The sequence below is a fragment of the Silurus aristotelis genome, assembly GCF_946808225.1.
Source record: "Silurus aristotelis genome assembly, chromosome: 21".
Lineage (NCBI taxonomy): Eukaryota > Metazoa > Chordata > Actinopteri > Siluriformes > Siluridae > Silurus > Silurus aristotelis.
The window spans coordinates 2,333,142-2,351,534 of NC_139594.1; the positions used below are offsets into that span (position 1 = coordinate 2,333,142).

Consider the following 18,393-nt stretch of genomic DNA (forward strand, 5'->3'; position numbering starts at 1 on the left):
GTGTGTGATATTGACCTCTGTGTTTGCAGTAGCCGAGCTGCTGACGCACGTTTACTGTGTCACAGGGCAGCGCTCCGGCTCCGGGTGAATGATGATGACATCAGGGCTTCGGTGTCCAGCACAAAAATAACACACTGACACGGTGATAATATAATATTTACGCCGCAGAGCCTCTGAGTTCTGGATTCTGATTGGTCAAGACAGATTTCTTAAGACTCTGGCTGCAGTGCGGCTGCGTTTCCGTGGTTTATGAATTCGAGGAGTACTTTCGAAATCCTCGATAGTTTCCGTAGTAACCGCGGACGTGGTGACGTTTTCTCCATGAAGACGCTGAAATAAGATTGGAGGAAGGAGTCTCCAGTGTCAGAAGTGTCAGAATATATGGGAGCTCATAGCTACTATTGCATGAGTTTGAGAACGGGAACAAACTTGTCTCAGCTGTGTCTCATTTGCATATTTTGTGATGTCACAATTTTTAAAGCTACATTGCAATAACAGGAATTGTTCAGGATTTATTAAAAAATAGAGTGTGTGTGTGTGTGTGTGTGGTGTCAGGGACGGGGGTCTTAGCTTTGATTGCATGATATGATCAGAGGAGTCTATCTTCCACTCCACTCCTCCGTTGAGAGAAAAAATTCCTGTCGTTCTCTTTCCTCTTGTTTCCTCCCTCGCTTTTTTCCCTCGTCGTTTATTTTGCTCTCTCGATCTCTCACTGTCTTGCTCACCCTCTGTTCCTCCTGTGTCCTTCCATTCTCCCTATCTCCCTCTCTCTCTCTCTCTCTCTCTCTCTCTCTCTCTCTCTCTCTCTCTCTCTCTCTCCCTTTCTTTCTCTCTCCCTTTCTTGCTCTCTTTTGCTCTTTCTCTTGTTTTCTCGCTCTCTCCTTTGCTTGTTGTTTAATATCTTCCACTCTCTCGATCACTGTCTTCCTCCCCCTCCCTTCACCCACCCCTTTTCTTCTCTCTCTCTCTCTCTCTCTCTCTCTCTCTCTCTCTCTCTCTCTCTCTCTCTCTCTCTTTCTATCAGCCAGTTCTCTGTATTTCGGTCTTTCATCCTTTTCTCCATCTCTTTCCCTCCAGCTCACTTCACCACACATTCATCTTGTCCCTCTCTCTCTCCCTCCCTCCCTCTCTCTCTCTCTCTCTCTCTCTCTCTCTCTCTCTCTCTCTCTCTCTCTCTCTCTCCCTCCCTCCCTCCCTCCCTCCCTCTCTCTCTCTCTCTCTCTCTCTCTCTCTCTCTCTCTTTCTCTCTCTTTCGTTCCAGTCAAACGTTCAGCTCCCGTCTCTATTTATATCATAGTCCCTCCCCTCCCCTGTCGCTCGGCAGCTATTTCCAGCTCCGCGAAGCAGCCCAGTCTGTTTGTAAACGCCGCTGCTCTCTCTTTCTCTCTCTCGCTCTCTCTTTCTCTCTCTCTCTCTCTCTCTCTCTCTCTCTCTCTCTCGCTCTCTCTTTCTCTTTCCGCCTTTCACTCGTTCAATCGCTCTCTCACCACACACACACACACACACAGCAAGGGGAAGGTGTGGGCACCAAACTGAAAGACCGGAGGACAGAGGACAGAAAACCGAGGCTGAACAGCTCAACTGGTGTGTAATAGACTGGATCAAGACGAAAGATTGACACCGTCCCCCTCTCTCTCTCGCTCTCTCTCTCTCTCTCCCACCCTTCACTCGTCTTTCTCTCTCTTTCACCCTTTCATTTTCTCTCCGGAGGCATGCAGCTGACATGAACGACAGAGCAGGACGCTCGTCCGTATCGTACGAGGCATGGTGTGGGTTCGTGCTCAGCGACATGATGCGATCGAGTCCCACTTTATTCGCACTCACGCGATCATGGGACTAGCGGACGTCCTGAACGAACTCTGCCCTCTCTCGGTTTCAATTTAACAACTAAAAGCAGGCGCTGGAAAATCTGGTCCTTTTTTCCCCACCTGGAGCGCCACACTTTGATGCTGATTCGGGTCGCGGACTTGTTTTTTTTTTTTGTTGTTTTTTGCGCGACTCGTCCCTCAGCGTATCCGGTCACTAGTGGGCGGTGCCGCTGCCCGGCATGCTTTTGAAGCCGACCGTGCCGGGGCTGTGCGCCATGTTGCAGACCATCTACGAGACTGAATCCTGTTTCTCTTCAGACAGCACGTCCGGAACGAACATGCCCAGCACAGGTGAGTGCGTCCGGGGAGAAAGAGACCGCAGGGGGAGGGGGTGAAGGGGTAGGACAGGTCCAAACCACATAGGAGGAGAGACGGGGTGAGAACAAAGATGCCTGGGTTTTGCATTTGAACTTGTGCACCTTGTTTCTGGTTTTGTCAAGTTGTTTTTTTTTCTGGCCGGTTGTTAACGGGATGAATACGTTTGGGGAGAACTTTGTAACTCTGTTGATGTTCATGGCAGGAAAAAATAACCGAATGACATGGATCTGGGAAAAAAATCAGAAAATTCAAGAAATAACAATTTGTCAAGGTTCCATGTGATTAGGTTTTTTTTTTTTTTGGATGCGATCGGGGAAGACGTCCCGTATCCGCCCCCGATGTCCTCGTACTCAAAGGTGCGTCATCGGAAAAGGGGGGTTTCCCGTTCCTCAGTTAGGGAATTCTTGCTCCATTCGCACTATTCGGACCAAATGAACATGGATGGTGACATTTTTTTTGTTTGACCTCATCCAGGAAACGCAGAGTTTATTATTTATTTTAATATAAAATGGAACCAATGTCGCAGTTTTTTCGTCTGTAATACAAACCTAAACCTGGAAGATCAGCTGATCGACATCGTCGCCGTTGTGCGTTTCTTGGCCTACGTGTTCAGATATGCGACTGGTTTCCAATTTCAATACAGGTGCCCTGATCTTCGTGCTAAATGTAGCTCAGGCAAATGTTGTTTAGCGTACAAATAACTTGTCGAGCTCTGTAAATAAACGCACCTATCGGCCTTCTCCTTTTTTTTTTTTTCCTTTGAATCGTGTCATGTTACGACTTAATGATGTCTGAGTTGTTGCTTTGGTTGTTTCTGGTTTCCACGTCATCCAAATCTTACGTGGCGTTTTCCACATCAAGAACCAGCTTTGGCGTTCTTTGACCCGCGTGTCATAACGTGCTGGGACGTGGGTAGCGCAGTGGATAAGCTGTCGGAAGGTTATAGGTTCAAATCCCAGCACCATCAAGATTCCACTGTTGGGCTCAACAGCAAAGTCTACTTGTGTCTTTAGATGCTGTAGTATGAGATTTTCCGTGCACTTGAAAGCCGAACTTGTTCCAGCTTCACACAAAAAGCCGTGAGGTCTGCTTTCCATGAGTTGGAGTGGAAGATCTCCTGCTATAGAGCTCCACCCCCTGTAAAACACCTATCGAACAAGCCTCCTCACCTCACCTCCATCCTGTAGGACCTGACTTTACACATCCTTGTTGCTGAATGAATCCCACACAAATCTTCACAAAATCGAGTGGAACATCTTAAAGGATCATATAAGAGTAAATGGCGACTAAATGTGGACTGGGATGTTCAAAATGGAGTCAATCTTGTGGTCGGGTGTCCACAAACTTTTGGCATGTAGTGCATGATGTTATTTCAAAAGTCCTTCAGATCGTTCTGAGATAAACCTTTTCATTATTGAACGCTTGAACAGAGTTTTGCACATGTGATACCTGGTCTCCAGGTTGCAATACTTCGCTTCTTCGTGGATTCATTCCACCGCGCTCTATATTCTTCTACTTCTTCTGGTACAAATGCATTAAATTCTGCTCTATTTTTTTGTGAAAAATTCCGCATAATCGTCCATCGTCAGCGAGTTGTTAATGCGTCAGTATATCAGGGCTACGAAGCACTTTAGAGTGAAATTCTGACTCAAATTGCATAAAGAATAAACAAAACTGGACAAACAGGCTGCCCTTATCACGTCCACCCTCTTTAGCAACTTCTCCGAATCGTACACGTGTGCTCAGGTCTCTCACGTAGCCTTGTCTGAGCTCATTTAAACAACCAAAGCGTGTAGATCTGCTCACGTGCTCCCACATCTTCACACCTCCTCGAATCTCCTCCCACTTCAATCCATCTTCTTTTACTTTCTTCAACCTCCTCCCATGTGTTTATACTCCTACCACTCCTTCCATGCCCTCTCATGTCTTCCCTCCATATCCCACCTTCTGAAATGTCCTCTGAGGTTCTTCTCGCTTTTCCCACTTCCTCTTCTTTCCTCCTACACTTAAGCCCCCCCACCTCCTACCATGTTCACCTAACTCCTCTCATGTCTTCTCACATCCTCCCACATCCTGCAACATCTTCAAAAATTACACCACCTCTCCTTTCCTTCCAACTTTTCCCATTTTATTTCACCTCCTCCTCATCCCCTCCTACCTCCTCTAACCTCACCCTACCGTCTCCCACTTCCTTCTATGTCTTCTCAGGTACTCCTTCTTACTTCCACTTCATCCCATGCTTTTGGAAATCTCCCAAACCTCCTCCCATGTCTTTCCACAAAAACAAACCCAAGTCCACTCACCTTCTCCCATGTCCTCCCACATCCACCAATTTCAAACATCACCGACCTCCTCCCATGTCCTCCCACATTCTACTGTAACGTCCATGACACCTGTTCAAATAACAAGAGTGCTATGATGGAAGCTTCTCCGCTCCTGTTTTCTTTTTTTTTTTTTTTCTTCGAGACCAGCTGTGGAACCACCACAGGATTTGAAAATCATCTAGAATATATTTTCCTGGTTATAATCATGGTCATGTTGCAGGTGTCACTTTTGGTGCGACCGTGTTTTTGTCGGTTTACAGAAAATTCCTCCATTCTTCAAGCTCTCAGCTGCTTTCCAACGTGGCGAAATCCTTCTACGAATCTAAAGTGCTTTGTTGACCGAAACTTCGAGGACATTTAGAGAAGATCCATCCTCCTCCTGAAAACTCAGAAGCAAAACTAAGAATGATAAAATGTCGAGGTTGTTCTTAAAACAGACGTCTCAAGAGGGTCCGAGTTTGCTTTTGCTTTTTTTTTTTCTAAAAATTGTCTCAATTGTATCCAGTTATAGCAGGTGACACGCACACGGAGCAAAAGATTTCAAACTGTCTGACTCAGCAGTGCTTACTCAGCCGTTACAGTTCTCCACTGGAGACCAAAAGGGCATGAGTTTGAATGCTTAGTTCACGAGTGAAGTCGTGAGAAAGTTCTCGGTCATTCTCGGTGGTCAAGACCTGAGTTTTCACTACAAAAAGGCCAATTCGAGACTGTTCCTATGGTAACAGGCAAAAATAATGGCCTATCACATAGAAGGATGTTCTGGATCAAAGCAAGCTCCTCAAATGATCGAGTTCTATCCTGATCTCAAATTGCTGGAGTGTGGAGTAGTTCTCACATGTTTTCCTACTGTTGTCTATTCAGGTCCTTTCTGGGTTCTCCAGTTCAATCCTACATTCCACCAGCTTGTGAGTCATTGAGTGTGTAAATGTGTTTATGGACGGTCCCATCCAGTGTGTATTCCCACCTCGCAACTGTTTTTTCCAGGACAACCCTAACCTCAGATCAACCACAACCTTCACCAGATAACACGCTAACTGAAGGTTAGCAAAACACGTGTGGATTTAAAGGTACCGATTGAGTCGTCATTCGAGACAGATGTTCCATAGATGTCCCTAAAGTATCAGAGATCTTTTTCTCACCAAAATTATCCAGGGACCCCCCGACACCCCCCCCCAAACGTCCCCATCCTAAAATCCCCATGTCAACCACCCTATTAGCGACTCTGCTAACACGTCTGTCTGTCACCTCATGAGTCGACACGTCTTTTCTGTCACTTTCTAACAGCACCTGCTTCACTGGCAAACACTTAGGCGACTTATACCATGTGGGCACCCCCCCCCCAAAAAAAAAGCTCTGAAGCTCAGAGTTTAGTTTTTATCCCTTTTTTTTTTTCAGAGACAGTAGAACGTTGATTAGCTGGGAAAAGTGTGTTAAATTGTGAAAGTCAGTGTTGTCAAACAAGAGAATTAAAACAGGGTGGGGCTAAAGTACATGGATGAATGTAATGTAGTTAAATGAAGAAAATGTTTTGTGACGTAATGTAAATAAATTTTTTCTTGTTTTCATTATATTTCCAATATGTTATATATTTTTTAAAAGAATAAATAAAAAAAAGGAATAATGTATGAGTTGGCTTCATGTTGGCTTTGTGTCGGCTCTGTGATGGACCTGTGTCGGCTCTGTGACAGCCTGTGTTGGCCCTGTGTAGGCTCAGTGTCAGCCCTGTGTAGGCTCTGTGTCGGACCTGTGTCGGCCCTGTGTAGGCTTTGTGTCGGCCCCGTGTGGGCTCTGTGTCAGCCTGTGTTGGCCCTGTGTAGGCTCAGTGTCAGCCCTTTGTAGGCTCTGTGTCGGCCCTGTCTAGGCTTTGTGTCGGCCCTGTGTAGGCTCTGTGTCAGCCTGTGTTGGCCCTGTGTAGGCTTAGTGTCAGCCCTGTGTATTCTCTGTGTAGGCTCTGTGTAGGCCCTGTGTAGGCTCTGTGTCAGCCCTGTGTAGGCTCTGTGTCGGCCCTGTGTAGGCTCTGTGTCAGCCCTATGTTGGCCCTGTGTAGGCTCTGTGTCGGCCCTGTGTAGGCTCTGTGTCAGCCTATGTTGACCCTGTGTAGGCTCTGTGTCGGCCCTGTGTAGGCTTTGTGGCGGCCCTGTGTAGGCTCTGTGTCAGCCTGTGTTGGCCCTGTGTAGGCTCAGTGTCAGCCCTGTGTATTCTCTGTGTAGGCTCTGTGTCGGCCCTGTGTAGGCTATGTGTCAGCCCTGTGTAGGCTCTGTGTCAGCCCTGTGTAGGCTCTGTGTCAGCCTGTGTAGGCTCAGTGTCAGCCCTGTGTATTCTCTGTGTAGGCTCTGTGTTGGCCCTGTGTAGGCTCTGTGTCAGCCTGTGTTGGCCCTGTGTAGGCTCTGTGTCAGCCTGTGTTGGCCCTGTGTAGGCTCAGTGTCAGCCCTGTGTATTCTCTGTGTAGGCTCTGTGTCGGCCCTGTGTAGGCTATGTGTCAGCCCTGTGTAGGCTCTGTGTCAGCCCTGTGTAGGCTCTGTGTCAGCCTGTGTTGGCCCTGTGTAGGCTCAGTGTCAGCCCTGTGTATTCTTTGTGTAGGCTCTGTGTTGGCCCTGTGTAGGCTCTGTGTCAGCCCTCTGTATTCTCTGTGTTGGCTCTGTGTTAACCCTGTGTAGGCTCTGTGTCAGCCCTGTGTTGTCCATGTGTAGGCTCTGTGTCGGCCCTGTGTTAGCCCTGTGTAGTCTCTGTAGTCTCTGTGTCAGCCTGTGTTGACCCTGTGTAGGCTCTGTGTCAGCCTGTGTTGACCCTGTGTAGGCTCTGTGTCAGCCCTGTGTAGGCTCTGTGTCAGCCTGTGTTGACCCTGTGTAGGCTCTGTTTCAGCCTGTGTTGACCCTGTGTAGGCTCTGTGTCGGCCCTGTGTAGGCTCTGTGTCAGCCTGTGTAGGCTCTGTGTAAGCCTGTGTAGTCTTTGTGTAAGCCCTGGTTCTGTAGTATGGATTTAGGGTAATAAAATCATTTGAATAAATGATGTATAAATGTTGATTCCTGATCCAGGATCAACTGTTGAGAGAGAGAAAGTGTGTGTGTGTGTGTGTGTGTGTGTGTGTGTGTGTGTGTGTGTGTGTGTGTGTGTGTGTGTGTGTGTGTGTGTGTGTGTGATCTCGTTTCAGGGTGCATCAGAGTCTGTAAATAAGCTTCACTTCAGCACAGGAAGCGTTTTAATGAAACAAACCTCACTTATGTAACGCAGATCCGCACTAATCTTTCTGGATTCGCCACACTGACCCGCTGACTGACCTCTCCAGCTTCAGAGTAACACCAGCAAATCAGAGCACTGAGTCTAATCAAACATAGGATACACTATATGGCAAGAAGTGTGTGGACACCTGATGATAAAATTGAAATGTGCTTCATTTTGAGCTTCTCATTCCATACTGATTCCCCATTTACTGTCCATTCATCTGGGAAGATGTTCCACTAGATTTTGTGGAGATTTGTTTGAGATTCATTCACTACAAGGGTGTTAGTAAAGTCAGGTACTGATGAAGCTTAGGTGAGGAGGACCGGGGTGCCTTCAGCGTGTTCACCGGTTCAACCCAAAGAGGAGCAGGAGATCTTCCACGCCATCCAATTGAGAGCAGATCTTTCATGGAGCTGCCTTTAGGGTCATGTTGGAACAGGTTTGTTGGAATGTTCTTCTAATGCATCCGAAGACAATTGTGTGCCTCCAAATTTGTGGGAACAGTTTGGGAAAGAACCACATCTGACTGGGAAAGTTAGGTGTTTAAATCAGGTAAACATCATGACCATCATTGTGAATTGAAGGTTGAACCATTATGGAGTTTTTTAAAGTTAATATTCAGCCTATAAGAATAAACTAAATTGCTATGGTGTGTATTTTGCGACTGTTCCACTGCATCTAAAACCCACCAGGAGGTAACGGCTACAGGTCCGGCAGCAGCCAAGACCGGATTTGTAATTTGTACCTGATGTTTTTTGTTGTTGTTTTGTTGGAAAGTGGTTTGAAAGGTAAAAGTGTAACTAGCTGATGACGTAAATGACGATTTGCTGTTGTTGTTGCTGCGGTTGTTTATCTGACAGAGCTAAAGGAAGAAGGTCTCAATGCAGCTTCACTGTTCCAAAGTTCCTGCTCTGTTTAAGGACACCATTTCTGTTTATTTATTTATTTGTTTGTTTGTTTGTTTTATTTTTGGTTACACTTGTTTGCCAAGTCTTCACTGCCCAGACATCATGCTACCTACACTCCACACTCCACACTCCACACTCCACACTGGCCTCAAACCCACTGACGGCTCTGTAATATTCAATTCTCTATTTTCAAGTCGTTTTTATTTATTTATGTTATCTGGGTTTTTTTTATTTTATTTAGAGTTTATCTGTTCGTTTACTTGAAATGTTTTTATTATTTTATTTTAATTTAAATACGTTTCTTTTCATTTTTTAGTTTTTGGGAGACTTTTAATTAATTAACTTGCTTGTTTATAAATTTTTTATAAATGTGGGTGTTTTTTTTTGTTTGTTTGTTTTTTTTGTTTTTTGTTTTTTTTGCCTTTCATTTTTTCCGGTTTCTTTTAAAGCAATGTTGCTTTTCAAAAAAGGTTTTATTTTTGTTTTGTTTTTGAGGTTTTATTTAAATGCAAAAAAACCCCATTATAATTGTAATCTTTTATTTGTTTGTTTGTTTGATTTGTTTTTATTTGTTTTTGTGTTTTTTGGTGGTTTGATGTTTTTGTGTTTGTGAGGAATTCCAATAGATTTGATAGTGAGGTTGGAGCATTATGGGTACGGTTGCAGGAATGAGTACAGGTATGGGTCGAGGGTATGGGTACAGATACCAGGTATGGTTATGGTGGTACAGAAGGTACGGATTGTTTGTGCTACAGCCGGTTCCAGGGTGAATAACGTTGTTCATGGTGTTTGTGGGAAACTGTTCTGGGGGTTGTGATAGCTGTCTTTGGCTTTTCGGGTTCACTGTCGTGTTTATAGAAAGGCCTCTGGTTTGAAACAAACAAACAAACAAGCAAATAAAGTGTGGGTGAGAGGTGAGAACATCAGCAAAGCTTGGCTCCTGTACAGTTCCTCTCATAATCTTCACCACATCTACAGACTGAGGCTTGGTTATAGCGTGGGGGCGGAGCTACCACTCCTGAACCCCCATTAATAAATATAAACAAAAGTCTAGCATTTTGGAGCTTTTGTTCCTTTTTTTTTTTTTTATATTTAATTTTTGTTTTTCTTTGTAATTGTATTTTTTTATATTGTTTGTTCTTTTATTTTTTTTAATCTTTTGATTTTTTAAATATTGTACAAACAAACCATTATAAAAAATCTTTTTACTTTTATATGATGCAGTTTAGATACAGTTTTTAGTTACTTTATTTATTTATTTATTTATTTATTTATTTATTTATTTATTTATTTATTTATTCCTAATTAAATGTGATTCACACCCTTTTTTAATGAATTTATTTCTTTATTTTGCTCGTAGACACAAACATTTATTTATTTCAACCCTATTTTCTGTTTTTGAAACCGAGGCACAGCTTTACAGACAGAATCTTGATTTAATGAGCTTTAAATTGCATCGGAGCTTCTGATACCCTTGTGATCGTCATTATTCCTGGACGGTCGGCGAAGTGCCGTATTTACGCCTGAACGTACTGCAGGGTAAAATGTTGCTTTTCTGGATGAATGTGGAAACGAGAGGAGGCTGGGTTACAGACGGAATCTCTTAGTGTGTGTGTGTGTGTGTGTGTGTGTGTGTGTGTGTGTGTGTGTGTGTGTGTGTGTGTGTGTGTGTGTGTGGGATGTTGAGCCGAGCTCCCGCCTACACGCAGTGTGAGAGTGCAAGAGCAGAGACTGTCTGTAGTGTATACATGGCTTTCACACTTACACACACACATAGTTTAGAGAAGTGTGTGTGTGTGTGTGTGTGTGTGTGTGTGTGTGTGTGTGTGTGTGTGTGTGTGTGTGTGTGTCTCAGTCTGAACGCTATAAAAACCCCTAGTGTGGGTCAGCGAGCTTTTACACATAAAGCACTTATAAACCCGTCGAACACGGAACACGCGTGTGACGAATTATAGGAAAAACCCGGTGTGTGGTCACATGACCTTCTGCGTCGAATTTGAATTTCTTGTGATAGTTATTAAACACGTCCTCTTTAACCGCACGTGTCTCTCCAAACGCACATTTTTGCCAATTGTTCTTTGGGAAAACACTTTTGTTTCGCATCTTCGTGTCTGAAGCTCCAAAACTATTGGGACACACGAATTTCCCATCCATGCAGTATGCGGTTCTTCCCGAAATCCTGTTATAAGATGTTTTTTGGATGTTTTGGAGACCCCGAACCTCGTCCAGCAACACCACTGGGATGAATGTTCTATGCTGACTGTACCCTAGGAGCCTCCTCACCTCACCTACATCCTGTAGTCTCTGACTTTACCAACATCCTTGTGGCTGAATGAATCTCAGATAAAATCTCCACAACGTCTCAGAAGAGTGGAGCTGATTAGAAGAGCAAATCCGGACTCAATGTGGAAATAGGATGTTTAAAATAAAGCACATAGAACTCTTACGGTCAGGTGTCCACCAACTTTTGGACATACAGTGTGTCTAGGCAAAAATATGCTAATTAAAATAGAAGCATATGTATATTCTGATTATATATTTATATTTGCATATTAAATATATTATGGAATAAAAAAAATTATGGAAAAAGTGGAAAGAAAAATCTGGATTATTGAGGCTTAATTTATATATTTTTTTAATAATTATCTATATGTATGTATTATATATATATATATATATATATATATATATATATATATATATATATATATATATATATATATAAAGAAGAACTCTGTATTTGGGTGTGTAATGAGCCGGGATCAGCCATCTCCCTCCTCCTCCTCCTCCTCCTCTTTCCCTGGCCGGCTTTCTGAATTCCGCACCACACGTTGAAGTTTACCCAGAAAACAACATTCCAGCCGTGCGAGCGTTTGACGTCAATGCCTGTGCATTTATAGAACACATAAACAGTGGTGCGCTCTCAGCCCGTGGCTCAGCCACCACGTTTCAGCGTCTTCGTGTTTATGTTGCGCGTTTGCTTTCTTCTTCTCCTCCTTCTCCTTCTTCTTCATCTTCTTTTTTTTTTTTTTTATTCGTGCCTAAAAGGTGAAGGCAGGAGCGTTGAAGCCTGAGGGGAAGGTGCTTGAAAAACTTCTCCCCCCTATGCCACACGGCCACACTTCTGGACACCATGTGTGCTGAATGGCTCAGTGTTCCGGAGCAGAACGGAGGATATTATGGGATGTTATGGGATAATATTGGTTATTACAGGACTTTTACTGACTGTGGTGGTCTGTAGTTTTAGTGTATATAATATAAAGGATGAATAAGGTCACAGAGAAAGTGCAGTCTTGTGATCTTTGTTTAGCAGTATACACAATACTCTATACACAATACTCTATACTCTATACACAATACTCTATACACAATACTCTATACTCTATACACAATACTCTATACACAATACTCTATACTCTATACACAATACTCTATACACAATACTCTATACACAATACTCTATACTCTATACACAATACTCTATACTCTATACACAATACTCTATACACAATACTCTATACACAATACTCTATACTCTATACACAATACTCTATACACAATACTCTATACTCTATACACAATACTCTATACACAATACTCTATACACAATACTCTATACTCTATACACAATACTCTATACACAATACTCTATACTCTATACACAATACTCTATACACAATACTCTATACACAATACTCTATACACAATACTCTATACACAATACTCTATACTCTATACACAATACTCTATACACAATACTCTATACACAATACTCTATACTCTATACACAATACTCTATACTCTATACACAATACTCTATACACAATACTCTATACTCTATACACAATACTCTATACACAATACTCTATACTCTATACACAATACTCTATACACAATACTCTATACACAATACTCTATACTCTATACACAATACTCTATACTCTATACACAATACTCTATACTCTATACACAATACTCTATACACAATACTCTATACACAATACTCTATACTCTATACACAATACTCTATACTCTATACACAATACTCTATACACAATACTCTATACTCTATACACAATACTCTATACTCTATACACAATACTCTATACACAATACTCTATACTCTATACACAATACTCTATACACAATACTCTATACTCTATACACAATACTCTATACACAATACTCTATACACAATACTCTATACACAATACTCTATACTCTATACACAATACTCTATACACAATACTCTATACTCTATACACAATACTCTATACACAATACTCTATACTCTATACACAATACTCTATACACAATACTCTATACTCTATACACAATACTCTATACACAATACTCTATACTCTATACACAATACTCTATACACAATACTCTATACTCTATACACAATACTCTATACACAATACTTTATACTCTATACACAATACTCTATACACAATACTCTATACTCTATACACAATACTCTATACTCTATACACAATACTCTATACTCTATACACAATACTCTATACACAATACTCTATACTCTATACACAATACTCTATACACAATACTCTATACAAAATACGTTATACACTATACCTTATACACTGTATACAGAATACTCTATACACAATACTTTTTACTCTATACACTATACTTTATACACTGTATACACAATACTCTATACACAATACCCAATATACTCTATACACGATACTATATATGCTACACTTAATATACTCTATACACTATACTCTATAGACAATACTCTATACACTATACTCTATACACTTTACTCTATACACTATACTTTATACACTGTATACACAATACTCTATACACAATACCCAATATACTCTATACACGATACTATATATGCTACACTTGATATACTCTATACACTATACTCTATAGACAATACTCTATACACTATACTCTATACACTATACTCTATACACTATACTTTATACACTGTATACACAATACTCTATACACAATACCCAATATACTCTATACACGATACTATATATGCTACACTTGATATACTCTATACACTATACTCTATACACTATACTCTATAGACAATACTCTATACACTATACTCTATACACTATACTCTATACACTATACTCTATACACTATACTTTATACACTGTATACACAATACTCTATACACAATACCCAATATACTCTATACACGATACTATATATGCTACACTTGATATACTCTATACACTATACTCTATAGACAATACTCTATATACTATACTCTATACACTATACTCTATACACTATACTTTATACACTGTATACACAATACTCTATACACAATACCCAATATACTCTATACACGATACTATATATGCTACACTTGATATACTCTATACACTATACTCTATAGACAATACTCTATATACTATACTCTATACACTATACTCTATACACTATACTTTATACACTGTATACACAATACTCTATACACAATACCCAATATACTCTATACACGATACTATATATGCTACACTTGATATACTCTATACACTATACTCTATACACTATACTCTATAGACAATACTCTATACACTATACTCTATACACTATACTCTATACACTATACTCTATACACTATACTTTATACACTGTATACACAATACTCTATACACAATACCCAATATACTCTATACACGATACTATATATGCTACACTTGATATACTCTATACACTATACTCTATAGACAATACTCTATACACTATACTCTATACACTATACTCTATACACTATACTTTATACACTGTATACACAATACTCTATACACAATACCCAATATACTCTATACACGATACTATATATGCTACACTTGATATACTCTATACACTATACTCTATACACTATACTCTATAGACAATACTCTATACACTATACTCTATACACTATACTCTATACACTATACTCTATACACTATACTTTATACACTGTATACACAATACTCTATACACAATACCCAATATACTCTATACACGATACTATATATGCTACACTTGATATACTCTATACACTATACTCTATAGACAATACTCTATATACTATACTCTATACACTATACTCTATACACTATACTTTATACACTGTATACACAATACTCTATACACAATACCCAATATACTCTATACACGATACTATATATGCTACACTTGATATACTCTATACACTATACTCTATAGACAATACTCTATATACTATACTCTATACACTATACTCTATACACTATACTTTATACACTGTATACACAATACTCTATACACAATACCCAATATACTCTATACACGATACTATATATGCTACACTTGATATACTCTATACACTATACTCTATACACTATACTCTATAGACAATACTCTATACACTATACTCTATACACTATACTCTATAGACAATACTCTATACACTATACTTTATACACTGTATACACAATACTCTATACACAATACCCAATATACTCTATACACGATACTATATATGCTACACTTGATATACTCTATACACCATACTCTATAGACAATACTCTATACACTATACTCTATACACTATACTCTATACACTATACTTTATACACTGTATACACAATACTCTATACACAATACCCAATATACTCTATACACGATACTATATATGCTAAACTTGATATACTCTATACACTATACTCTATACACTATACTCTATAGACAATACTCTATACACTATACTCTATACACTATACTCTATACACTATACTCTATACACTATACTTTATACACTGTATACACAATACTCTATACACAATACCCAATATACTCTATACACGATACTATATATGCTACACTTGATATACTCTATACACTATACTCTATAGACAATACTCTATATACTATACTCTATACACTATACTCTATACACTATACTTTATACACTGTATACACAATACTCTATACACAATACCCAATATACTCTATACACGATACTATATATGCTACACTTGATATACTCTATACACTATACTCTATAGACAATACTCTATATACTATACTCTATACACTATACTCTATACACTATACTTTATACACTGTATACACAATACTCTATACACAATACCCAATATACTCTATACACGATACTATATATGCTACACTTGATATACTCTATACACTATACTCTATACACTATACTCTATAGACAATACTCTATACACTATACTCTATACACTATACTCTATACACTATACTCTATACACTATACTTTATACACTGTATACACAATACTCTATACACAATACCCAATATACTCTATACACGATACTATATATGCTACACTTGATATACTCTATACACTATACTCTATAGACAATACTCTATATGCTCTACTTGATATACTCTATACACAATACTCTATACACTATACTTGATTGACACTATACAGTACACTTTAAACACTATACTCTATGCGCTATACTCTATTCACTATACTCTTAAAGCTAAACTCTACATTATACTTGATATACTCTATACAGAAACACTAATTACACTATACCTGATATACTCTATACACAATACTCTATACACTACACTTTATACACAATATTGATTACACTATATTCTATACACAATACTCTGTACACTGTACTTGATATACTCTATACGCTACACTCTATATGCTATACTCTATACACTATACTTCATATACTCTATACACTGTACTTAATATACTCTATACAGTACACTCTATATGCTGACTCTATACACAATACTCTTTACACTATTCAATGATATACTCTATAAACAATACTCTATACACTATACTTGATATTTTCTATACACAAAATTCTGTACACTGTACTTGATATAGGATAAGGGCGTCTGCTAAATGCCGCAAATGTAAATGTATACACTACACTCTATATGCTATACTCTATACACTAGACTTGATATCTTCTATACACTGTACTCTATACACAATACTCTTTACACTATACTTGATATAATCTATACACTATACTCTATATACTATACTTGATATACTCTATACACTATACTTTATACGCTATATGCTATACTCTAAACGCTATACTCTACACTGTACTTGATATCCTCTATACACAATACTCTTTACACTATACTTGATATACTCTATACACAATACTCTATTTACTATACTTAATATACTCTATACACAATTCTCTATACACTATATTTGATATACTCTATACACAATTCCCAATATACTCTATACACGATACTATATACACTGTATACACAATACTCTATACACAATTCCCAATATACACACAAGACTCTATATACTATACTTGATATACTCTATAAACTATACTTTATACGCTATATGCTATACTCTAAACGCTATACTCTACACTGTACTTGATATCCTCTATACACAATGCTCTTTACACTATACTTAATATACACTATATTTGATATACACTATACTCTATACACTTTACACTCTACTCTAAATGCTATACTCTACACCAGGGGTCACCAACATAGTCGCCCACTAGAACCACACGAGTCGCCCGCGGGCCTTTTCTAAAAATAGCTCACCATAGCACCACGTACCAGTGAGCTGCATCAAATTTTTTTGTTGCTATTCTTTTCTTATTGCCCAAGAGTCGAAACCGGAGTATGGTTAAACACCCTGTCTTTATTTAGTCTAAACATATACAAGGCAGAGGCTTGAGGAGAAGTACGAACCGGAGAGCAGGTATAAACCGTAATGCGGGTAGAATCCGTAACGCGGGTAGTCCAGGGATGATTGCCAATGTGAACCGTTAAAGGCAAACCTTGATCCAGGAGCATAAAAGTATGGGGAATACTAGTGGTAGGAAGTCCGATAGATCTCTAATGGCAACGAGTAGATCCGACCGTGAGCGAGGTGGAATCGGGACCTTATAAAGGTGAAAGGTAATGGGGAACAGGTGTAGGCGATTAGAGCAGGGAGAGGCTGAGTCAGAGTGTGAATTTAAAAATAACAATATTAAAATATAGATGACTAGATATAGATGAATATCATAAATTATTAATAATAACATATAATTAAAGGTAAATTGAGCAAATTGGTTATTTCAGAAGTGTGTATCAAACTGGTAGCCCTTCACAATAATTGGTACCCAAGACGTAGCTCTCAGTTTCAAAAAGGTTGGTGACCCCTGCTCTACACTATACCTGATATACTTTTTACACTATACCCAATACACAATACTCTATATACTATACTTGATATACTCTATACTCTACACATATTACTATACACTACACTGTATAAACTACACCACTTTATACACTATATATACTATATACTACACTATATACTCTGTACTTTATTATATATGGAAGTGAAAGTGACGTAAAGAAGGGCAGGGTTTATTTGACTGCACACTGAATAAACGTTAATTAAATGAATATGCTAATGATGATGATTATCCTCCAACCAATTCCCTATTTACTCGCATTATTCCTGCACTGTTCCGGGTTTTCCCATTAGGCATGCAGTCTGGCTGAACAGGGCCGGCTCTTGCCCTCCGCCTCGGAGCTTCCCGAGCATCATAAATCACGCTGCTCTCTGATTAGCTCCAGAAGCGAGTCTGAACGTTACGCAGATATCCCACGCCAACCTGTTGATCTTCACAACCGTCTCCTCCAGCCTTCACCCTGTCACTCTCCATCTTGCATGCCCATCTCTTTCTTTCTCTCTCTCTCTCTCTC

General features: G+C 39.5%; 1 protein-coding gene across 1 annotated transcript in view; it reads left to right on the forward strand.

Annotated features, from left to right (window-relative positions):
• The first annotated feature begins 1,521 nt into the window (after window positions 1-1,521).
• hdac5 (histone deacetylase 5) overlaps window positions 1,522-18,393 on the forward strand; it is a 64,203-nt gene continuing 47,331 nt past the window's right edge. The window contains 1 exon segment of the mRNA XM_083523884.1: window positions 1,522-2,159. Coding sequence (XP_083380010.1) covers window positions 2,048-2,159 — 112 coding nt within the window. The 5' untranslated portion in view covers window positions 1,522-2,047.